The sequence below is a fragment of the Podarcis filfolensis genome (assembly GCF_964270895.1).
Source record: "Podarcis filfolensis genome assembly, chromosome: 10".
Classification (NCBI taxonomy): domain Eukaryota; kingdom Metazoa; phylum Chordata; class Lepidosauria; order Squamata; family Lacertidae; genus Podarcis; species Podarcis filfolensis.
Genome location: NC_139612.1, coordinates 52,088,024 through 52,113,582, shown reverse-complemented (window position 1 = coordinate 52,113,582; position 25,559 = coordinate 52,088,024). Strand labels below are relative to the sequence as shown.

Sequence of the window (25,559 nt, the reverse complement as noted above, 5' to 3'; positions counted from 1 at the left end):
AAACCGCCGCGAACAGCCGGTTGGCGGAGCGTGCTGAGGGTTGCTTAGCAACCCACCGGGCTTTTGAGTCCCAGCTTCTGCGGTTCTTGTCCCGCGACTGCAGGGTGAGTAGGGTGGTGGCCGTAGCTCTGTCGGACGAGCAGAGGGAGAGCGGGGGCGGGGGGGGGCGGGGAGGACGTTAATAACGCCGTTGCTAGAAGTTCGGGTTGCCAACTGATCGGGGGAAGCGAACAACGCCCTGGTCTCTTCTTGCTCCTAGCAGTAGTACATCCCATGCTGGATGGAAATGTGTAGCAGGATTTTAATTACGCTTGTAAAGTAACAAAAAATATGGACAATTTAGATGCATTAAAAAAAAGGGACAACGAACTGATAAGCAGTTGTAAACATTGTTATTAGGACCCATGGAGGGGAAGGGTCCTGAGATTCAGAGTAATATCTTTATATGGTTTTTCAATTGCTTTTGTTATATGTTTATATCTTCTTAAAGTCAAATAAAAGTTATTTACAAAAACCGGGAATGTGCTACGCTGCCAATGTGCTACACTGACACGGGAGGATTAGGCATATAATCTATTACTGTACGTGGAATGTGTGAAGAAGGCTTTCTTGAACTCTTAGCAGGTGCTTGGTTAGACATTTTCTCCTCTCACCTCGCTTTTAAAAGGTTTTTACCATGTATGTGACCAGTTGAAGAGAAACGGTCTAGATGAGAGATTAGGAGGGCATGCATCAGTGTTCAAGTGTCTCTTTTTCAGGAATGGGCATAGTTGCCAAATTAGCAGAACCTGAAAAAAGACTCTGCCAGTAGAAGGGGAAAATGCCAGCCACTTTCAGGGGCTCCCCCTCCCCCCCAAAAAGTACTAGAGCAAGATAGATAGTGGCCTAAATGTCTCCAAGATGCCTCATTCCTACAAAGAGAAAGGCAATAGAAATTTCCCTTATAGTTTTGCTGCTACTTTATCATCATTATATAAATGTCCATACTGTCATTCATCCAAATATCACAAGGTGGTGTACAACAGAAAAACGCAAAATACAAATATTTGGTTAAGAACTGATTGCTGCTTTAGAGTAAAATAGTTCCAGAATTTGGACCTCACTAGCCTTAGGGCTCACTATGGTATGAGATGAAATGACATTCTAGGGTGCTCCAGATAGTTGTAGTAGTTCAGGCTTTTACCTTAAGATAGGTTTAGGGAATCTTTTTGGCTGCATGGGCCAGATCCTTATCAGGATTGGCCTCACAGACCACTGAGTTGGTTGCATGCACCAAGTCTATGTAAAGAACTGGCTAATGTAGCCAAACTGAGTAGAATTTAACCCCCAGCTCATCTGCTGAGAAGAGATTAAATCCTCCTGCGTGCACCAGTTCCCTATGGAGAACTGGCACACAAAGCCAATGTAGAATTGGCCCCCAGGTTATTTTTATGTACCTTCAAATGACATAGGATTTTTCTGTCATACTGTCACTTTGGTAACTCATCTTACAATAATCTTTCATATTTCCCTGTTGTTTCCATGTCACATTTATTCTTGAGCCATGTTATGTCCTTATTGAATATCATTTAGATGTGTTTGCTTCTCATGCCCCTAGTCATGGAGAATATGTTTATCCTGTTCTTTTAAAGGTTTACCCCTTCTGTGTAGTTCAAAATTAAACTAAGCAGTGTTAGAAATTAGCCAGATGCCAGGCACATTTTGCTACTGGCATGTGTCCAGTTGCTACCACGAGATCTCTGGATGCCAAGTTGGCAACTGACATCTCTATCTGGCTGGTCTCTCCAGCTTTCTTAAGCAGGTAAGCAGAACAACTTATTTATTGCGTTTATATTCCACCTTTTCCTCCAAGGAGTACATGGTTCACCCTACTCCTCAATTATTCCCTGCAATGACCCTGTGAGGTAGGTTGAGGGACTGTGACTGGCCCAAAGTCGCCCAGTGAGCTTCATGACTGAGTGGGGATTTGAACCTTGATCTCCCAAGTCCTGGTCCAGCACTTTAACTACTAAACCACACTTCTGAGTACTTCTGCTATAGAGCAGCTATATAAATTAAGTAGGTAATTAAGTATGGGGAAAGCACTTAGAGAAGGGTCTGAAAGATTTTTATTGAAGCTTGAATTAGTTTTATTCTGATTGTTTTATTTAGCATTTTAATGTGTTGCAACTGCTTTGGAATTTTTTCTTTAAAATATAAAGTGGTATAGAAATGTAGAGAAAAATAATTATATATATATCTCCTTGCACAAAAACCCACCTAGACATTCAGTTTTGGCAACCTCAACCTAGGTTTAAGCTGTCATTTGGTGATTAGCTTATACATCTGTGTTTCTAACACTGAAACTAAGTAAAATTAGTATTATTTTACTTTCTAATTTTAGGATCATGGCTTCCCTTCAGCAAAGGATCTTGAATATTATTCAGTGTTTTCGAAAAGAATGGCGCTTATTTTCAGAATCTGAAAGGACTACTGTGTGTGGTGTAGATTGCATGCTGATGGCTTTGTACCTATCGGTTGCTGAGGTCAATAAAAAGGTTAGTGAACAAAGTTAGGAAAATTTTCTGTCTTGAATACTTCGTTCACAAGCTGCCCAGATAAAGCTGAAGGATGCCTTTACTGCTTCTGATGCTTGAGAAGGGAGGAGTCTTGCTAGCCTCTTCAAAATGCTGCTTATATTTCTCATTGAGCTGTTTCAGATGCAATGGGAAAATGTGGCTTTTTTGCTATATGTATGAGTTCCACCGAACACTCTTCTTTCTTCCCCATGCCATTGACTGGAAACCATTCATCCTCACTGGAAAAAGTTAAAAGGTAACACTGTTACAGGAATAAACCGACTTCTGAGGATGAGGAATAAGGCCCCTGACTTCTGTTTCTTTGTCAAACTCAAGCGTAACAGAATGTTGGGAAGTGTTAGATGCTTAATGTTTTGGCTGTTAACATAACATATGTTTTAATTTTCTTTTCTTTGGAATGGAATCAGTTTAGCATATCCATGTGTGTGTCTTTAAATATATGCCTAACTACTTAAATGACTTAGGATCTTAATGAGGACTACATTTCTAATAAAGTTGGAAGTACATATAATTCAAGTTACAATTACTGCAAGGTTAGCATTTGTGTAACTTGGTTACAGTGGAACCAATTTTTTCTTCTTTGTTCAAGTGCAAGCAGCTGAAGGATGAAGTACCTCAGCAGACTTTTCCAGGAAAGCTCACTTTCTTCTGCTGAGACTGACCATGGAAATTTTCAGCTCAAAAGGATTTTACATCATAAAATTATAAGCAGATGAAAAAGTGGGGAGGGTTAGTGAGGAACTTGTTTTTCAGTTGCATCTGTAACATTATGCTTATAGTTATATATACACTTTTCTGACATATGATATATTTTTGTTTAACAAAGATCTTTAGTGAAAAGTTGGAACCTTTATTGGCCTCTGCTGTTCTGGTGGTTTGCAAGGGCAAACAAACATTGTTATCAAACCAGACCAAAAATAAGCATTGTTTCTGTCCGATGAATTAACATAACTTTTAAAAGAGACAGAGCAATCCAAACCCCTCTGCTGGTGTGGGGGCTCTGCAGGGAGCACCCCAATGTGCTTGCCCAAATGGTTAGTGTATGGAAGCTGCTTTCAGAAACAACTGCAATTCTGTGGGGTTGGGCCAGCACAGGATCCACTGGATCCTGGGCCTGCCCTGCTACTAATCATGTGATTGGAGGGTACCCAGTATGGGCCTCTGTTGCACCTCTCTGGCAGCTGGTTCAGCAGAGGTTTTATATTTGCATTTTATTATAATTTTATTTTAGTTAGCAAACTTACAAATCACCAGCCTCATATTACTAACATGCTTAGTCTAGTTAATGCACAAAGGGGTTAAACTGTCCTGCCAGGTTTAGCTCACTTTGAGGGAGGGAGTTAATCAAGCCACTTCAATCTACCTGATGAATGCAGTGTGTGAAGAGGCTAAGTTGGTTGCTCCAGCTTAGCCGCATGTCTCTAACAAGCCTCTCTTGAATTCCTGTATCAATAATTTTGGAACTTTCACCACTATGCAACTAAGCCAAGTTTTACTAAAATATATAGATCAAGGGTGGTAGGAAAAATTAATAAATACTACTAATAATACTGTCTGTACAACCTTTTCTGAATGCTGTATGGAAAAACACATGAAACTGACCTTTGGAGAGTTTGTAAGTAAACCATTTTTAACTTACCAGATTTCTATGTTAGGGAAAGAAGGAAGCTTTGGAACTCACAAGGGCATATTTTATAGATCTAACAGCCTATATTTCCATGTTTTAGTATGCTGCATATTTAGTGATTTTAAATCTCTGCTGTACCAAAGAGTACTTGCCCCAAACTTGGCACACAGGAATTCTCATTTTATACCTATTTTTTCATTACACTAACATATAGGTACCATGGTTTCTTTGTAATTCCTCTATAGTAACATGATGCAACATACTTCCATTTTCGGTGTAATTATTTGAAATATATATTTAATAATTTCTGTAAAGAAATTTTGTTAGAAATTTGGAATTTAGAACAAAAAAGCTCTGTAGTAATATGTTCAGAAAGTACATGATTATTCCAAAAAACATTTGGAAGAACTGCAGGGCTTTAAGATTGGTAAAAGTTTGATTTTTTTCACTTTACCCTTGTGAAATATAATATTCCTGTTGTCTATCAGAGAATTAAAGTGTTGAACTTTGTGAACTTCCTTTATAAATTAGCCAGCTGGCATTTATTCCTAGCAAAACATTTTCTGAGTCCTACCACAAACTCTCACAATCCTTTCTATGAATAATATGCTGTCACGGTGGGCACCTGATCATGAAAACTGATATCTGGACAGCATTTTTATTTGGATTTAAAATGTTTTTACAATACCAGTATAAACACAGTTAAGCTCTGCAAATTCTTCATCTTGTGAGAAAAGATTTTGACTGAATTATTCTGAAGCTTAACTAGTAGTTACACTTCAAAGAACTGGTTTCAAAACAGTGTTTTTTTAAAAAAGAGCTGCAACCACCAGACTTTTGCCATCACTTCCTGGGCCCCCACCAGCTGCTATGATGGCAACTACCAGGCAGCCAAACTATCCCAGCAAAACACTTCTGCATTCTAGTTCCCAGCATACTTTCATTCCAGGAGAAGTCCAGAATGCCATAGATATAGACCAGCAAGTGAACAGAGTACCTTTGTTCCATGTAGTACCTCAATACAGGCATAGCTACAGGAAGGTGGGATTTAGTCTTAGCTAAAGTTCAACATGGCAGCAGCAGCAGCATTGCCACAACCCACCTGGTGTGGCCTCCTGACCCACTAGTTAAGCCACCTATGGTGTACACAAGCCAACTTCAGAAACAACAATCTGAGTTTGGTTGATTTGAAAATAACTATAGTTAATTTAGCAACAATTTGTCAGTCACAGCAAAACCACAGTTAAGCAAAGGAAAGTAAAAAACTTATAAACTTTTCTAAATGGTTGCATGATGGAAGTCTCACTGTGGCTCATTTCTTCTCATGCAGATACTGTAATACTAAACCACAGTGGGTCTCAAACTTTTTTCTCTGGACTACACTTTCAGAATAAAAATTTGCTTGCACCACATTGAATATTGATAAGAAATACATTGGAAAACAGTAAGAAAGACATCCTATCAGTGCTTGATTTATAAAATAGAACACAACTACTTTATAATAGTGCCTGGTGTGCTTTGGTCCATGGGGTCACAAAGAGTCGGACACGACTAAATGACTAAACAACAACAACAATTTTATAATATGATCAGGGGGCATCCGGAAAGTATAAAACAATGCAGCTAAATAAGAACATGAATCATTCCCAAAATATGATAGAAGAGCCTCTTACATATGTACCATAAATATGTATATAAACTCACACCTCTCATTGAACGCGAGCTTGCTTTTGTCAGGTAATCTCATTTATATTATGTCTAATTTGAGGCAGACAAACTATCATCTCTTTATCAAGGCCTTTTTCTCTTTTGGAATCTTTCATATTTGTCAGAGTTGAAAATCCCTGTTCACAACAGTACGTTGTGGAGAACTGTAGAAGAATAGCCAATGCTATTTTCAAGCACTCTGTTCAAACAGCAATTCTGGATCACAGCTAGGATTGTCCCCAGTATCACTTGGTGCTCTTCCTCTCATTTTGAAAAGATATCTATCCATATTCTGCAAATAATAATAAAAAATTGATACTATACTACACTGAATGATTGTCCTCAAATCTTCCTGCTGCCCTTGCCATCCTCTCCTGACATACTAGTGTGGCATGCCACACCCTTTGAGAAACACTGGCATAGCATGACGTGTGAACATGGTGAGTGGACTGGACACAGATGACATTTACTTCCTATTGAAATCAATGTAGTACAGTGGTATGTCAGGTTACATACGCTTCAGGTTACATACGCTTCAAGTTACAAACTCCGCTAACCCAGAAATAGTGCTTCAGGTTAAGAACTTTGCTTCAGGATGAGAACAGAAATCGTGCTCCGGCGGCGCAGCAACAGCAGGAGGCCCCATTAGCTAAAGTGGTGCTTCAGGTTAAGAACAGTTTCAGGTTAAGTACGGACCTCTGGAACGAATTAAGTACTTAACCCGAGGTACCACTGTATAGATAAAGACTTGCTTGTCCAAATCATTTCAATTGGATGTAAGTTCAGCTTTAGTCTGATGCCAATCCACTCCACCAATCATTTGTCCAGGGAATGGTTTGATGGCATATGATGCTGCCACCGTGGGGAAGGTAAGCAGCCCTTTTAAATGTATTTAGATGGTATTAGTCATTCTTAAGTGTTTAAAATATGTTTTTTTTAATATGTACAGTTTTATTACTGTGTTGTTTGCTACCATGAGCTCCTTGGAGGGGAACGGCAGAATAGAAATTTAATGAATAAAATAAATATGTAAGGGTCAGTGTCTGTGGGAGACCAGGCTCTACAAACCCTTTAATATATGTATTTATTTATTACATTTGTTACACACACACCCTTTTCTCCAAGGAGCTAAAGGCATACATGGTTCTTCCTCTCATTTAATATCCACAACAACCTGGTGATGCAGGTTAGTCTGAGGGGCAGTGACTGGCCCAAGGTCTCATTGTGAGTTTCATAGTTGAGTGAGGATTTGAGCCCTGGTCCCCCATGTCCTAGTCCTGCACCACACTGGCCTGATATTTCCAGGAAGTAAGGCATTGGTATAAATATGAAAACTGAGGAAAGGAAGAGTGAGGAAAGCAGTAAAGGCTGTAAGTGGCCATAGGAAGATGAGTCTAAAGTATGTCTCATGGCTCTAAGTCACATGATGATTTTGATATGTAGCTTTAAATCTTAGAAACAGTGACCAGTCCATATAGATGTTTTCTCCTATCTACTTGATGTTTTCTTGATGTTTTCTCCTATCTACTGTCTCATTAGAATCAAACCATGCCACAACAATGCATTTTTAAAAGGCTTGGGGAGGAAATTGATATGGGTATTTTCCTTAAAGTCTTTCATAAAATAGTTAAATGCTCTATGTGATTAGTTTTTGCTTTTCAGCATAATATAACTTTGTAAGACTGGTTTGTATTTTATTAGCCTGCCATTCCTGTTCCGAATAAGTACCGTAAGCAGATTTCCCCCTCTTGTATTAACTTACAGAACCGCGGAGATTTTGAAGCATCTCTTAGTGAACTGCTATTAACTTGGAATTACCTGGTACCTGACAAACTGGGCATACTGCAGAAAAATATGGAAGCTCCTGAAAACTATGCTGACATCACAAGTGCATATGCCAGCTTTTTAAAACGCTGCAATATGGTGGATCTAATAGATGTCTATAAAAAATGTAGGGCACTAGCACTGGAAAATGAATCGGTTTCCTGTGTAAGTATTTTATTTATTTAATTAATTAAAACAGCCATAGCCTATGACAAGTAAGCTGGACTTTAAGACGACCAAGCAGGGAAACGAACACCTCAAATTTGCTTTATCTCAGCCTGTTGCTGTGCCACAAAAATGGCTAACAAAGTAAATGTGGATTGGTAAGCATTATTTGTGGGCTAGTAACTTTTGTGGGCTTATTTAAAAGAATGGAATAAAATGTTGCCAAGAAGGTGATGTAGATGAAGCTAAATTAGCTACACAGTAATCCTGCAATCCATGCCAAAGCCACATATTAGCCATATAAGCTACTTCAGTTTTTGTGCTAAACTTGGTAAGGATAAAAGCTATGTGGTTATGAAATAAGATAATCCCCTCTTAATGTGTCTGGCACAACTCTATGGAAAGGATGCTCTTTCATGTCAGAGTAACTCAGAATTAAATTCCAGGGATGCAGTCACTTTAATCGGAAACATTATGAAGACAAACTGCTATGGTACTTTAAATTATGAGCATGTGTTGAGGAAAGTTCTGCCTGTTGAAAACTTGCTTTAGAAGTTTTGATTTTTGATTTTTTTTGTAATTTTGATTCTTGAATATTTTTTATCATTTTATTTCCCTATCATCAAATGCCTGCACATTTCTGATTCACTTAATCACCTTAAAAAAACAGTACCAGAAACTTGTATCTAAAGGAATTAAAGCCCATTCCAGCCTTACATATGTCCATGTTTTAAATATCCAACAAGTATTCTGGAATCAATTTTTAGGTCCCTCCCCATCAAGCCTCTGTTTTACAAATGTGATAGTGGCATGTTACATCCTTTAAATTATAATAAGAGCCCTGCTGAATCAGTTCAAATGTTTATTCCCGCATCCTGTTCTCACAGTGGTTAACCAGATACCTACTGAAAACCTGCAAGCAAGATGTGAGTGCAATTGCATTCTTACTTAGGATTCCTGGCAACTTGTATACAGGAGCACACTGCTTCTAACAGTGGAGAGAGAACATTGACTAGTAACCATGGTAGCCCTATTCTCTATGCATTTGTCTAAACCACCCAGGTTGGTAGCCATTGCTACATCATGTGGAAGCCAATCTTCTAATTAATGCACTGTGTGAAGAAGTAATTCCTATCTACTTTCTCCACAACATGCATAATCTTTGATACTTCTGTCGTATATAAGATTATGGATGGTGTGGAGAATGTGAACAGAGAGAAAAGGAGCACTCTGAGAGATTTTGGCACTAATGGTTAATCCTGCATTCTCAACAAGGACCAGTTTAAAGCTAACCAGTAGTTTTCTTTTTGAGCACCCATATTCCTCAACCACTTTTCTGCTTTGGGATTTTTGCTATCTATTTGTGCAGCAAACTTTGTTCTGTGTACTCAAGAATCGAAACAGCCTCCACAACCTGTTCCTTGAAAAGAATGGTAGTAGAGTGTCTAGTTACAGTTCTGAAATATCTTATTGCTTCCCAAAGGTACAACTGTTAGAATTTATTGCCGGAACAGCAGATTTAGCCATTGAGAATCATTCAGTTCTTACTACCCCCTCAACACCAACCAGCAGAGTGAACCAGGATCATGAAGAGGTAAAATGTATGAGTATTGTCCTATATCCCAACTATCATAGTGTTTATTATAACCCGTATTTGCTTATGTACAGAAATCACACTTGGACTCTAATACAGTATTGAAATTTAGCTGCATCTCTGCTTTCTTTGAAAGAAGAAAACTAGTATTCTATTTTGTGGAAAGACATTTCAGAACATGTAGATAAGCATGGTAAAAGATTCCAAGATTCAGAATCCCATCATAATTTCTACCCATGTTTTCTTACCTGTACACCCCTGCTGCCTTTCAGTTACTCAAACCTTGCTCTGGAGATAGAATGCCTGACACAGTAAAATTTACTTGGAGTCATTAATGAGATCGGAATGATGAACAATCCTATGATGAAATAGTGTCTATTGCCAGGGTGGTCAGTATGGAAAGTCTAGATCTCAGGCTGGAAAGAACAAAAGTAATTTAAAATTTTGTCCAGTGTACTTTTATATATTAGTTATAATCCATATTTGTTTCTTTAATTGCTTACCTGATTTTTCAAAATGGAGATTAGTGAATTGAAAGCTAGTGTAGTATTTTTGCTTTCCTACATATGAGTTTCCTAATATTTTGCTAAATTGTGTTTTCATGAAGCAGCCCTGTTTAGGGAAGCTTTTAATGTTTGATGTATCACGGTATTTTAATATTTTGTTGGAAGCCGCCCATTATTATTATTATTATTATTATTATTATTGATTAAACTAACAGGATTCTCTTTTATGTAGCTACCATTGATGGTGAAGAAAATTTTGTATGCATATTTAAGTATATTGGTTAATTCCAAGAATGATCTGGCGTTTGCTTACATTTTAAACGTTCCTGACAGAGGACTTGGAAGGGAAGCTTTTACTGACCTAAAACATGCTGCACGGCAGAGACAAATGTCCATATTCTTGGTACGTATGACAAATCAAAGCATTTTTTTGTATTTGAAGGCATTGAGGAGATGCAATAGGATGATTTTGGGTTTTTTTTTAAAAAGCAAACTATATAGGAGCTGGATTGGGATTGTTCATGTAACAGCCAGAAGTCATCCATTTGTACTGCATTATCCATGCTGGTTGTACAAATCCTCCAGTCTGCCATTTTAGATAAGTGAATATAGGCATAGTTTCTGTGAGGATTGTTGTAGTCAGGTATGCTGTGTCAGTACACCAAATACTGAAAAAGTTGACTGAAATCATTCTAATATACTAGCTTCTCAGGACAGCTCATCTGTATCAGTATAGTTTTGGTGGAGCCAGAGGGGGAGCAAATCAAAACTGATGGGCTTCAGAGCACTAAAGTTGCTTTATGAAGCAGTAGTTGTGAAAAAAGTGTTTCCTAAATTCTCTGTCAAATGGGCATTACTCAAAGATCTTTGCCCATTATCAGTGACAGAGCCATAGGAAATCACTCAGGCCAGAGCACTGTACCATGCATTCATAATTTGGGTTTTAAATGTTAATTCCTTTCAAAACATGACTTGGGAACAGGTTTGATGTAGCATAGTCAAGTTTTTGGGGTGTTATAATTGAATAAGTATGGAAACATGTGAAAGATTAATCAGTTCAATTCCTAAAGTTGTATTATTTGGTGTTTTATGAATTATGGACTTGGATTATGTTCATCAGCCACTCTTTTATGGTTACCAAAGAAAGAAAACTTCTTTGTATAAAAACATGGTTTTCTTTTGGCAGCTTTGTTCTAAAGAAGAATGACGAAATACTTTCCATTGAGTAGTCAAGATCCTATGAAGCACACAGAATCTGTAGTGTATCCATGAGCACTGGCAGAATTATTCTACAAGGTTGGGGGTTCTCTAAAAATCTAACCCCCATCTTTTTTTTTTAATTATACAATATGTAGATAAGAAGAACACACTTGTAGACCCACCAGATTCTGGTGCACTGGTTAACTGGGTTTGTGTACGCTTTTGCCAAAGGATTACTATATGATGTTGTTGAGGGTCAATGAATATCCCAAGTCCTGTTGAGGCAGACCTATGTGCCTTCCATACAGGCCACCTCTGAATTGGCAGCTATGGGGTCAGAATTTTGACCCAGAAGTCACCTGATGCTAGTACCTGCTTTGATTGACACAATTTTAATTGAATTCTGCACAAAACATTTAAATGTAAGGTGGCTAATGGGAAGATCAAATTTGTCTTACTATGCAGGCACAATCCTTCTGGCTTGAAACAGTAGAATAGGTTGAACAATTAATATACTTAAGTTTTCCAAAGATTCGTAGTTTTGCTTCACAATAGCACACAGTTATCATATTTGGAACAGATTTGTCTTTGTTTTACAATCGCATAGAAAGCCATTATGTTTAATTTTAAGGAATAATTTGGACTTTTCTTTGATGCCTTGAATCATCCTGATATTTGTGGGAATATTTGTGGTTTACGTGTGGTGTATTGGTTTTCTATGTTTGCATTACTATTTTACTTAGCCAAATTATATGTCTTGTTAGATGGCGACATCTTTTATCAGAACCATAGAACTTGGAGGAAAAGGTTATGCCCCTTCCCCAACTGATCCTTTAAGAACTCATATGAAGGGACTTTCACACTTGGTTCACTTCATTGATAAACTGGAAGAAATTATTGGTGAAGTCCAGGATCCGAGGTAATAATTTTCCTATGTATATGTACATGCAGCACTGTTTAAAATGTATATTCCTTCATTAAAACAAAGCCAGCAACTATTACAAATGCACTCATTCTTAGCTATTTTAGATAGAGGGTTTTCAAACCTTGTAAGCCTATCAATATGAAGATTGAATCTATTCAGCCTTTCCTTAATAACAACTGCAGTAAAGCAGACAGGGCAAGAGAGGTTATTTGAAAAAAAATATTGAAAATAGTTTGACTTGGAGTAAGCCCCATCAAATGCACTGGAAATTACTTCTGAGTAGACACAGAAATCCTATACGTGTCTATTCATAAATAAGGCCCATTGAGTTAAAAGATGCCTTCTGTCAGGAAAGTAGGCATAGAATTGCAGCCTTGGTCTCTTTCTTTCCTTGCTTTCCCACACGCTTGAGTTGGTTTGCACATCACACTATATGTTGTTTAGCACAGAAGCAACTGGATCAGTCTAGCAGGCCAGAGCCTTATGCTTCTCTCTTCCCCAACCCCTGCTGCCCAAACTTGAGCTGCGCTGGGCCACTCACCTGTCAATCACCAGATGTCACAATGACACTGGATGATGTAGCGTGTTGGAGTACTAGTGAGCAGCTGATGGTTGTACTTCAGAAGCTGAGTGTATAGTGCTTCTGAAGCCCTGCGGATCAGCCCTTTTGGCTCTCCCATCTTGTTACTTGCATATACCTGCCATGATGTCATGGGACTGGCAGGTAGCTGTGACTGACAAGTAGGTGGATTCCTGACAGCCTAATTAGGGCCAGAGGTTCCTCACTCCTAGTTTTTCGTGACATGCATAAACGGAAATAAGCCAGAAGTTTACACACTATGTTCCTCTTTCCAACTCCAATGTGGCTGGGTGGGTGAGTGAGTTCAGAAGCTTTTGCTTTAAGTTTGCCACAGTTTGTTGTGTTATCTGGACAAACAAACTGTGGTTAAAACTACAGTGGTACCTCAGGTTACATACGCTTCAGGTTACAGACTCCATTAACCCAGAAATATTGCTTCAGGTTAAGAACTTTGCTTCAGGATGAGAACAGAAATCGTGCTCCGGCGGCGCGGCAGCAGCAGGAGGCCACATTAGCTAAAGTGGTGCTTCAGGTTAAGAACAGTTTCAGGTTAAGTATGGACCTCCAGTATGAATTAAGTATTTAACCTGAGGTACCACTGTATGGTTAATTTTAAAAGAAGCCAACTTCAAACTGGTTTCTGAAGCTGATGGATAAAGTTTATTATAACTCTGGGTCCAGATGGCATAGCAAGATGAGCTTAACTAAAAGTGGAGGTTAAAACTTCCAAATTCCAGAGGGGAGGAGCACATGAAACTGGGACTTGTTTTACTAATTCTAGCTCATAAACATTGCCCTCTGCTTTATTGTGATATGTGAATCTTTCTTGCTTCTGTTCCATTTTTTCTTTCTCTAGTTTTGATTTAAGCTTGCTTTCTTGTGTTACCAAAGAATATCAGTAGTAGTAACAGAGGCTAGTGCTGTTACTGCAAACTTGCCTAGTACTACATCCTGTGCACAACCACAGAAGTGACATCTATGTTCAAAGAACTTTGTAGTTCACAGTATCTGGGCAAATCTGGATGGGTAAAGAACGAATGGGATTGACAAGGAGAAATGCGGAGGAAGAAGCAGTCAGTTTAGGCAAAAGTTCAGGAAATACTTAATTAAAGAAGAGTTCATTGAAGGATGAGAACCTGATACATGAACCTGATAACTGTGAGTTGTATAACAGGAGGTCAACTTTGCAGACAGAGCAAGGATTGCAAGGGAGAGAGAAGGGAGGTGCGTGTGGGATTCAAGTGAAAATAAGTTTATAAATTAAGGATAGGAAACTTGTGACCCTCCAAACATTGTACAACTCCAGCTCCCTTAATTTCTGACCTTCCCTGCTATAGTGACAAAGCTTCTCAGAGAGCCAGTGTGGGAGGAGAGGTGACATGATAATGGAGGGTTCCTTAGGAAAATATATTTCAGTATCACATGACCAGAAAAATTTCCTGTATCCTCGAGCAGTTTGTGGCTCAGGATATATAACTCTTTGAACAGCTACATGGCCATGCTTTTTTAGCAGAGAGAAGACAAACAGCTCAGCTATGTGTTAAACCATTAACTGGGCAAATATTTCTGGCATCCTTAAATAATGGAATATGCTTCTAACCTGAGATAGTTATAAATCTGCATGCCCATCACATCATACTAGTCATTACATGAGAAGTTCAAGTATAAAAACCATTGACCCCTTGGTGAGGCACCCATAGGGGAACAGTACCTAGTGAGGATGGAGTTTACCAGAGTGGTCACTGTATTTTATTTTATTTTAAAAAAAGCTTGATTAGCCAGCTGATGAATTTTCCAAAGTCTTTGACCCTGGAGTAAAAAGAGGTTTGTGAAAACTATGAGGGATAATACAAGGCTTTGAATATGGCGAGGGGAAATTCCAGAGAGTTGGCATCAAAATACCTGAGCAAGCATTTCAAACACCTATTCTATAAAAATGTGCATTCTAAAATAAGTAATTGGTAAAATAACATAAGTTCTCCAGCTGATTGATGCCCACAATCTATCATGAGCTGTCTTTCTATTGTATAACAACATTCCGTAATATAATACATTATATTTGTTATAAATTGCAATGTGCATTTTCTGTAACTGCCATGACGGGAAAAAATAAAAATGCTGATACCTCTGTAATAGGATTTTGATATATGCTTTCCTGTTCCTGGAATAGATGTTGGGGAAGCTGTTTTATGTCTTATCAGGTTTTTGAATGCTGTCCATATTCTTGACAGTCTGTATTGCTCTCTCCGTCACATAGTTCCCAGAAAGAGTACATACTATAAAATCATATTGAGGAGTAGTATTCTTTTTATGCCGCCAGCAACTTGTTTACTATAGGATCAGACTTGTGAATATCCAAGGCCAGAGCATGCAGGGAGATCCTGACCACCACTTTAGTACTGGAGGAACATGGCTTCATGATAAATCAACTGAAGAGCTTTCTCATCACAGCTGAGAGGATCCAACACCTGGGAGTGAGGAGGGGGTGACACAATCCAGCTCAAAATATTTGTGTCCCAGGAGCAAGAAGACAACCTTCTGGACAAAACAAGTTCATAACCTGAATCCAGCTCCATCTAATGGGCATGGTGCACCTACAAGGCTCAAAACCCAGTTTTGAGAAAGATAGGCCACCTGGTACCCGTGTCACCTCCCTGTCACTACTTTCTCCTCCTATCCAAACTTTTACAGGAGGTCAGAACTCTCTGAGACAGGGTCCAACTAGTGAATTGCCACTGGCTCCAGAGTCTGTGGTTCTTGGACCTGATGGGCTGTTAAGAACTCTGGCATATCCCAATGCAGCTGGATTTTCTAACCCATAAGCCCCCATGTTGGCAGCAGCTCTGTGTTTAGACCATGAGTGGCTTTAGACGAAGGGTTTTCCCAATAAAGTGGCCTGGAAAATCCTAGCTTCCAGATGTTTGTCTATGAAATGGCCAGGAAAGCTTTCCATTGCTGGTGGAAATGCCTTTGTGTCCAGGCCACAGCTTCAGGCGTCTGAGAGATCTTTGAGTTTGTGCAAGCTTGTCTTGATTTGAAAGCACTTGGTGGCCCTGGACTGAATGTTACTGGATTGGGGGAAGGTCCCATAGCCACACTAAGCAGTTCTTATGTGGTTCTGTTCTCCTGTTGCCACCCCTTGCTCCTGTTGCCACCCCCCTGCATTTATTCATAGATTCCCTACATGGGACATGTACCTAGTACTTGGGACACTCATCAACCAGTTTTTTGAGCATATTCAGCTGCTCTGCATACCTGAACTTCAACGGAGGACACCTGCAGGGCATTCACATGGGCTCACCCCTCTACATTCACCAGGCACCTCAAACTAGACAAATATCTTTTGACAGAAGCAGCCTTTGGGAGGAGGATCCTACAACAAGTGCTGTGATTACTAATTCTCCTTCCACCTAGTCCATGAGGGTACTGCATTTGTAAATCCCTTTCCTGTATAATCCACTGATGAAGAATGAAAAGTTGGATTTACTGTAAAGCAGAGATTTTTTTTCTAGTTAGCAGACAATAGTGCATACAGCTCTGCCTTTTGAGTCAAATCAGTGTGGTGGGAGGGTCTATGTACATAACATTTGTGCAGTTCCCTCTGGTAAGCCAGGCAGGGATTCTAAATACACCCCTTCTCCATATTTTTCTAGCTATTTCCTTATACTATTCTGTTAAGGTTTCATTCCCCAGTGTGGTTTCCCCCCCCCTATGGCCACAATGCTATCATCAAGGCCAAGTGAGAGGATAGGAGGATAGTTCTTTCCTCTTCTAGCTTGCTACTGCAAACATTTTTAGAATTGTTTTTTACCCTGCCTTCTGAAGATGAGCCAACCCCTTACTGTATGCTCTACTCTCTGCTGACCAGAAGTGTAACTTCCCAGTTGTTAATATTGCAGGTCAGAAGTGGGACAGAAATCAGTTTAAATTAATTTAATGTGGCATAGGTAATGTAGCAGGAAGTGAAACAGACCAAATCTTAACTGCTTGGCTTTTTTTTGTACAGCTTAAAATCATTCATGCAATGTATCGGGAACAGATTTAATACTTTGGGCAACTTAATAAAATCAACCTCAGGTACAATCCCTTGCATAGTTATTTAGGAGCAAATCCTGTTTAATTCAGTGAGATTTACTTTTGATTAAACAAGGGTAGAATCGGATGGGAAGACTAATCTGTTTATACTGTACCTTAATGCAAAATGAAGAAAACCATGGCATAATGTCTTTAATTCCCATACACAGTAGATCAGTACTTTGTCTTGGCCTCCTCATATGAAAAATGAATGAAGTTTTCCTTTCATTGCTCCAGCTAGAGTTGTGTATATCTGATGGGGAATGGGAACATTTTTCCTGGAAATGAAAAACGTGGAAAGAAAAATGAGCATTGGGATCTTAGCTGTTGGAGCAGCAATATTAGGTAGAAACAAACACATTGATCTTAGTTTTCCTGAATGTTGTGCTGCCAGAACAAGAATAATAGCTAAATGGCCCTCTTTGTAGAACTATCCAATCAGACTAGGTGTGATCCTCATACACAATTGCCAGACTATTAATGGGAGATTGGTTTGTAAGCATCTTAATCAAAAGACTGTTGTAGGTTGCCTGGCCTGGAAAGAGTCTTTTCTATACCTATGATGAACAGAAGTTTTAATTATGATGGTCCCTTATTGGAAGGTAGGTAGCAGTGCTTGCAGTGCTTTTTTTCTGGGGGGATGCAGGGGTACACATACCCCTAAACATTTTGTGAATATAAGTTTGGCCTCATTAAGGGGCAGTATTTCAATATGAGTAGGAAAATGAGAGTAGTGCTAAACTTTTTTTTTTCTAAGAAAAAAAAAAGCACTGAGTGTTTGTGTATGGGGAAAACTCTGGATTAAGGTACCATAGGTTTTACTACTCAAATTTTACACTTAAGAGCTCTTTGATCAGAAATTATGCAGGTAAAAATCCATACTAGATAGAAACATAGTAGTGGCTTACTAAGAGGTCATATTTGGGACAAAATGCTTGGCTACTGGAGTTTCTTGAAAAGGAGGATTTTCCTGACTATGTAATTAAGCTAACAGAGCAGAAGCTTCATTTCTTACTAAGCTAGCTAAAGGCCTCTCAAGTTTGAATGGTGGGGGTCAGAGAAGGATGGAAAGTTTACATTCTTTACTCCTACCTATATACCAACAAACACCCAACAATCATGTAAGAATTGCCGTGGGGTAGTGATTAAAGCTGCTAACTATACTTAGTGATTCTAGTGATTAGGAATTGAACTTATTCTATTTGCATGGTCCTCACTAAATTTCTGTTTTCTTGATTACACACTAGTATGCATCATGGAATGTTGAGAACTGACTTGTATAAAGTATGCACTGTATTAAAAATACAGAAATCTTGTCTTTCCCTCTGCTGCTGGAAGCATACGTCAGACACTTTTATTAAAAATATGTTTGTAAATGACCCGTTTGTGCTAGCTATTTAATTATTACTAAACAGTACTCAAAACACTTTTGCTGGCTTATGAGCTTATAAAAGTTTGGGAAATGGAAATGTTCTCTAACAACAGGCAGATTTCACTTCTTTTCAAACTTTAATCCACTTGTGGCTAATAAGCAGAATTAGATAATGTGAGTGAACAAATGATAGCCTGATGGCATAGCAAGTTTTAATTATTTCCTTTTCTATTTAAAATTGTAACCTAGAGAGAAGTCTACTGTCCCTGCTCCTTGACTCTTGTAATCTTCCAATTCTTAAAAGTGAAAGATTGCATTAAAGGGCAAGATCTTATTGCATGATGCTGTGCAACTGAATAGATCAAAGCTGTTGGCTGAACAGTTTTGATTAACTGTGAAGACGCTCTGTTTTCAGAACTATTAAGTATATTAAAATAGCGCCAAGATGAATATGGAGATGACCCTAGGTCTGTTTTTAGACTTGCAGGGGGGGAAATTCTATCAACAATCAAGATGCATTTGATAAAAGGAAGAAACAGCAGGGATGCCTTCTGTCAAGCAGCAGAGGAAGTTGTACAAGATTTGGATTTGAGGATTAAAAATATTATCAACTTTCAGCATGAGTCTATGACAGCTAGCACCACTGGAATTAGTCCAGCCCGGGTAAGGGGCCTCCTTTTGTTCTTCTAAATTGTTTGATATAAAAGAAAGGACATTTTTCTTAATGATTTGAATGTAGAAACTAACTCAGTAATACAAATTTAATACAATAATAGGTAATATATGTAATACAATGTAAGAACTATATGCAATCTAGGTTTCCTATAATATGGGTTTAGCTAGTCGAAATAAAGAATTTGCTTTGTACTGAGGGATATGTGTGTGTGTGTGTGTGCGCGTGTGTACACACATAGTCTTACTTGGCAAATAGGGTACTTCTAAAGAATTATGAAAGAAAAGAGTTTTTCTAATAATTTAATATTGATAACTTAACATCAGAGTGAAATATTCTAGATTTTGTCTAGTGTCTCAAGACATTGCTACCAACAACAATTTTACCCAAACATTATAAACTTCTACCTTTTCAGATTTTGAAAAAAAAAAAGATTTTCCTTTTATTCGTAGTAATGGTTGACATTGTGATTACCCTTACTATTATGTTACTAATGTTTATATGCTGGGTTTTTCCTTGGCTGGATTGGCGATTAACTCTGGGAGGTCTTTTTGCTAAGCCCTCCCTTTCTTCAATCCCTTGGCATTATCTTTCTGTGGCATTACCCTTCAGTGGTGCACCTTGTTGGTTCTTGCTGTCTTAAGTTGGGGCACAGCATGTTCTAAGATAAGTAGATGTACTATGTGATACAACCTCCACCCATGCATCTGATAATCCCAACCTGTAACTAGTCACTTTTAATCCAATGATACACATGCACAAACATTTATGTTCAAGTTTTAAGCTTTATCAGAGAGGTTTTATATCCTAAATTGCACGACCTAAATCTACTTTGATCAGGTGAGTCAATTGATGCAAACCCCTCCTGTAAAGCTAATAATAGTCAATATTTAATTTCAGCCCAAGCTACATGCTATAAACCATGGCACTGCTTATTGTGGCAAAGATACTGTGAAGGCCTTATTAGCACTTTTGGATGAAGCAGCTACCGATCCTCCTCCCAAAAACAAAGCCCAAATGTTGTTTGGTGATGAATTCGGATTCCCTTGTACCTTTTTGTTGTTCAGGTAAGTGCTAGGTGCTGAAAAATGGCAAAGCCTCACAGAAGAGGTGAGAGCAAGAATACTTTTTCCCATGAAGCTGATGACTTGGGGCCACCTCATATGCAGTTATCTCCTATACAAAGACTATGTAAAGAACAGCAAGCATACTGTAACTTGGGAAGTGTGGAATGTGTGTTTCAAAGAAGACAATGGCTCAGGAAGTTGATGCATTCAACTGTCCTCGGCTGGAATTATTCTTGGGTGGAAAAGGATGACAATATTGTATCAATAAAATATTAGTCATAGAATTCTGTATAACAAAAATAATGTCATCAACAAGGGGGAAACAATTGCAAAGTAAAAAATGGAGTGAAACACTTGAGCAGAAGCATACCAAGACTTAAGTACTGTTAAAGATACTTTCTAACTGAGCCAGTTTTATGTTGCTTGGAGTTAGATAAAATATGGCAACTGAGAAGCCTTATTGCTACCCATATTTCCTTAATGAAAAATTCAGTTTCAGCAGAATGTTTAGTAAACTTATGACTTTACCCAAAATAGTCATTACAGCTACAGTGATAAAATAAAAACAATAGAAAAAGGGTAAAAAACTAAAAGTATATACAATGATAAATAAATAAGTTGTCTCCCCCCGCCCCAATATTAGCTTTTCCAATCAAGCTGTCATCAATAGGTACAGAGCTCCTTTGTATGTCTGCAGATTTCTGAACTAAAAAAGCATTTGTTTCATGACAGGAACCTATTTACACAAGCATTTTTTGTGTACATATGAATTGGCTCCCTTCTTTAAAATGAATAAAACACCCACACAGCCAAAGGTCTCTGCAGATCAAAATACATGTTGCATCTCTCCAGTCAGAGCAGCTGCAGTAGGTTTTGTTTTGGGACTGGGTTTGCTTTTTTGTTCATATGCTAAAAAGTCATTTATTTTGGAATTTTAAAAAACAGACGCCAAATCTATATATGCATGTAATGAAAATTCACTGTAATATGTTCTCATATATTGGGCTGGTCACTATTGCTTACAGTCACTGTTATATTAATTTAGATCTCCAGCACAATCTAGTGGATCTTCTCCAAAAGTTTTGAGACAGAGAATTCGGACAGCAGTTGGTGAAAAAAAAATTAAGGTATGATAACTGCAAAATCCTTGCCTTGAGGAGAACTATTATTAATCTAATTGATTACATATCTATATTGTCTGGTGTCTGAGGCCTGATTTGCAATTTCAGGTGAAATGATGCTTTTATTTCACTCTTCTTTCTCCCCACCATCCCTTAAAAAACAACAAAACTGCCATGAACAAGCACTGGGGTAAACACTGTCTACCCTCATGCACCAGCTCCTACACTTCCTTTCCTAAGCATGACAATAAACCCAGACTGGGGAACTCTCACTTAATACAAGGGATAAAGAACTGAAGTTAGTGCATGGGTTGGAGATTAGGAAGATGTGTTTGGCTGAGGTGCTCCCCCCAACCTAGCTTTAGCATACTGAAAGTTTTCTAAAGATGGGAAAAGCTGTAAAACAGAGCATTTTGGTCTGTCCTCTGTGAACTGATCACTTCTGCTTATTTGTCTGTAGCAAGTACCTTAACAGCAGGGGTGGATCTGGACATTCTTCAGTCTCCAGAAGCTATTGCTGTAAATGATTAGTTTGCCTCCTGCAGTGGAATAAGCATACTTAGAGTCCTTTGAAGAAAAATATGTATCAAGGTTTTTTTAAAGTTAATTTGGATTTAAACTGTTTTAAGCAAAGCTTAACAGCTTAGATCTAATCCTGTGGGCCTTTATATCAGTAAAGCACCAATTGTAATGGTACTCTGTGTTTCATTCTAATCTCACAACCTCTGGTATTGTGATAATGCAATGTGATAGGTTGGAACTACAGTACATATATTAAACATCACCAAATATAGTATCATACAATGCAGTTACACTACACTGAAATCGGCGGAACAAGATAAGACTTCAGATTACCGTATTTTTCGCACCATAGGATGCAGTTTTTCCGTCTTAAAAACTAAGGGGAAAAGTCTGTGCGTCCTATGGAGCGAATGCAGGGGGTGAGGCAGGCAGGAAAAGCCCCCAAGAGCCACACACAAGCATCGTGCGGCTCCTTGCAGGCTTTTCCCCAGGAGGGAGAAGGGACTGACGTGGTCAGTCAGTCCCTTCTCCCTCCTCTAGAAAAGCCTTGCGCAATCTCTCCAGCCACGGGAGGCTGTGCAAGGCTAAAGAGGAAGCCCGGGCAGCGAGCGCGATCCATCCCCGATCGCTCCCCTGGCTTCCTTCTTAGCATTGCGCACCTCTCCAGCCACGGGAGGCTGAGCAAGGCTAAAGAAGCCAACTTTTAAAAAATCTATCTCTACCTCTTTTTCTTTTTTCGTCCTTTCTCCACCCCCTTCTTTTCCTCTGGATCAGTGTTTTTATCTAGATTAACATTTTAGTTTGGAGGGGGGGATATTATAAAAAAGGAAACTTTGCAGCTTTTATTTTAGTATACAATAAAAACAGATTAAACAAAACACAAAAGAAGGAAATAGCACAGAAGAAGAAGAGAAAAGGGAAAGCCATTTACCAGAGGTAGATCTTAACCCTTGCCTCACCTGGGAGCTTCTCTGGGCAGGAATTCCCTCGGCTTAAGTGGGGTGGGGGGAGAGTGGCAGGTAGGGGGGTACCTACCTAGACACTGAAGCCACATGTCTCTCCAATGAAAATTGGGAGTGGGTATTGTGTGAAGTGGCTGTGGATCTCCTGCCGCAGAAGTGTAGGACTGTATAGAGTTGGGAGGGCCACCCGAGGGTCATCTAGCCCAGCCCCCTCACAATGTAGGAATTACAGCTAAAGAACGCCAGGCAGATGGTCCCCCAACTGCTGCTTAAAAGCCTCCAGTGGTGGAGACCCCCAACACCTTCCAAGGTCATAGAATTGCAGGGTTGGAAGGGAACCCCAGGAGTCATCTAGTCCAGCCCGGTGGACAGCAGGCACGATCCATCCCGTTGCGCAAGGCTAAAGATGCTGCTCAAGGCTAAAGAGGAAGCCAAGGCAGTGAGTGGGATGGATCGCGCTCGCTGCCTTGTCTTCTTTAGCTGTGCTGGAGAGGTTTAGCTCCTGGCTGGAGAGGTTGCACGGCTATGGATCCCACTCGCTGTCTTGGCTTCTTTGCTCTTTGGGGCTGGGGGGGCCCAGGCTTCCCCCGCAGCCCCGAGAAGCTCTGGGAGAAGTGGACAGGCTGCGCACAGCCTGTCCCTTGCTCTTTGGGGCTGGGGGGGGGGATAATATTTTTTCCCTTGATTTCCCCCTCTAAAAACTAGGTGCGTCCTGTGGTCTGGTGCGTCCAATAGAGCGAAAAATACGGTATATTCATATTGGCCTGAATATAAGCCGCACCCGAATATAAGCTGCACCTTTAAAATTAAAGGGGGGAAAAGAAATGACAATACCTGAGGAGGAGTGGGGGCTGAGGAGGGCCAAGGAGGCAGCTCTTTCACTCCGGCGGCAGCAGCAGTGGGCAGCAGCGCTTCCAGAGGGTCAACACCACCATGGGACCACAATGGGATGGGCGGACAGACGCAGCAGCTGGCGGGACTCATGTGCCCCTCGGCGGGCTAAAGCCAGGCGGCACCTCAGGCTAGCGCCAGTCCCAGCACACCAACTGCATCTCCTGTTCCTCCTCCTAGCAGACCTTATCACTCGCTCATCCACGCTCCTCTCTTCCTTCCTCCTCCTCGCCGCCTTCTGGCTCCCTCTAAGGGACCCCCTCACTGCGCCGCCATCTTGGGAGCTGGCCCAGTTGAAACCAGGCAACATCTGGGCACAAGCCCACTCCAATCCAATTTTTGTAAGGTCATGAATATAAGCCGCACTTTTCATGGTCAGAATTTTTTTTGGGGGGGGATGTGGCTTATATTTGGGCCAATACGGTATATAATGTAAAATATAGTTATCTAAATTTCTGGAAGTATTTTCACATCAGATTTCCATATTAGAAATCACATTCATAGCAACCACCTGCATTTCATAATTTCACTTCTTTCAATTTAGTTGAAGCAACCTTTAATTAGGTCTCAGTTTTCTTGCACCTACAAAGATGACCAAATGACTGAGTCAAAGGGTCAGCATTTCCAGGCAATCCAGGCCCCAACATGTGAACATCCAGCACTGAAAGAAAAGGCTGTTCCAGACTCTAAAAATGAATCAACTGCAGGTAAACAAATCAGCAATAAAACTTCTCAAGACCTCTTTGCTTTCCCTTTCCACTTTTCAGTGATTATATAGTTGCATCTTTCTGATAAGCCAGATGGATTTGTATGTTGCCAAATTCAAAGTAACCATTATAATCATATCTAAAATTGTTTTGTATAAGAAAATCAGAGTTCTATTGAATCACACCAAAGACTCATCTAGCTCATCTATTTCCAACATTGGCCTCTCGGGGCGCCTGGGAAGTCCATGAACAGGGTATGAAGGCAGTCATGCATGCTGCTGTTTTCTGTCTCCAGGTTCTGATATCCAGCAGCTAGTTCTGGTCAGGGGCGTAGGAAGGGGGGTGCGGTCCGCCCTGGGTGTCATCCTTGAGGGGGGTGACAAAATGGCCCACAGCGCACCCGAGCCACGCGTCTCTCCTGGGAGTGATGCGGTGGCTCTGGGCCCTGCAGTGCCCGAAATGGCAGTGTACAGCTTGCGTCCGCCAAGTGGATTCTGTGGGCAGCTCGCTGTGCCGCCCCCCTGGGCGGGTCATCACCGCGGCACCCCCGTGCATGGATTGCCCCATCCCCGTCGGCGGCTCACCCTGCCCCCACTGCTCCGGGTGCCAGAGCAGCTAGCTACGCCCTTGGTTCTGGTTGCAGATAACTAGTACAGTGGTACCTCGCAAGACGAATGCCTCGCAAGACGAAAAATGCGAAGACGAAAGAGTTTTCCATTTTTTTAGTCGTTCCGCAAGACGAATTTCCCTATGGGCTTGCTTCGCAAGACGTTTCTTGCGAGTTCTTGCGAGTTTGTTTCCTTTTTCTTAAAGCCGCTAAGCCATTAATAGCCGCTAAGCCGTTAATAGCCGCTAAGCCGCTAATAGCTGCTAAGCCGCTAAGCCGCTAATAGCCGTGCTTTGCAAGACGAAAAAACCGCAAGACGAAGAGACTCGCGGAACGGATTAATTTCCTCTTGCGAGGCACCACTGTATCCAGATTCTATTTAGCCAGCATGGAACTTATTGTTAGACTTGTTTTATTATGTACGTTTTGTTCTTTTAATCATGCGCTTCCTGTATACCTCATTCTCAATCTCACCTACTTTACAGAGTTGATGTGGGAATAGACAGGTCCAATATGGCATGGAATTTGCCTTTTTGTTTTGTTTTGTTTTGCACCACGCAACCTGAGTTCTCATCAAGTTTTCCACAATGACCCCACAATCTCTTTCCTGGTTCAACATTATCAGTTCAGACCCCAGCAGTATATATGCATATGTGAAGTGTATATGTGAAGACAGGATGTTTTGCCCCAAGGTGCATAACTTTATGTGTAAAAGTAACACATAATTCAAGTATCATTTGCTATTTTATTACCCATTTACCCATTTTCAATTTCTTCACCAGTTCACTTGGAGTTTCACTGTTCTTGATAATTTGGTGTCTTTCACAAACTTGGCCACTTCACTGATCATTCCTAA

General features: G+C 40.0%; 1 protein-coding gene and 1 long non-coding RNA gene across 3 annotated transcripts in view; one reads left to right on the top strand and one right to left on the bottom strand.

Moving 5' to 3' along the window:
* Window positions 1-8: 8 nt before the first annotated feature.
* PARPBP (PARP1 binding protein) overlaps window positions 9-25,559 on the top strand; it is a 27,041-nt gene continuing 1,490 nt past the window's right edge. For both annotated transcript variants that reach the window (XM_083574112.1, XM_083574111.1), the window contains exons 1-10: window positions 9-108; window positions 2,264-2,537; window positions 7,678-7,902; window positions 9,386-9,496; window positions 10,235-10,405; window positions 11,967-12,121; window positions 18,633-18,816; window positions 19,727-19,893; window positions 20,939-21,020; window positions 23,934-24,096. In XM_083574112.1, coding sequence (XP_083430238.1) covers window positions 2,388-2,537; window positions 7,678-7,902; window positions 9,386-9,496; window positions 10,235-10,405; window positions 11,967-12,121; window positions 18,633-18,816; window positions 19,727-19,893; window positions 20,939-21,020; window positions 23,934-24,096 — 1,408 coding nt within the window. In that variant the 5' untranslated portion in view covers window positions 9-108; window positions 2,264-2,387. The remainder of the gene's footprint in view (window positions 109-2,263; window positions 2,538-7,677; window positions 7,903-9,385; window positions 9,497-10,234; window positions 10,406-11,966; window positions 12,122-18,632; window positions 18,817-19,726; window positions 19,894-20,938; window positions 21,021-23,933; window positions 24,097-25,559) is intronic.
* Window positions 5,935-9,818, bottom strand: LOC310743737. The gene is made up of 2 exons (XR_014539205.1): window positions 9,745-9,818; window positions 5,935-6,205 (listed from the first exon to the last, which is right to left on the bottom strand). It is a non-coding gene; the product is annotated as an uncharacterized lncRNA (long non-coding RNA).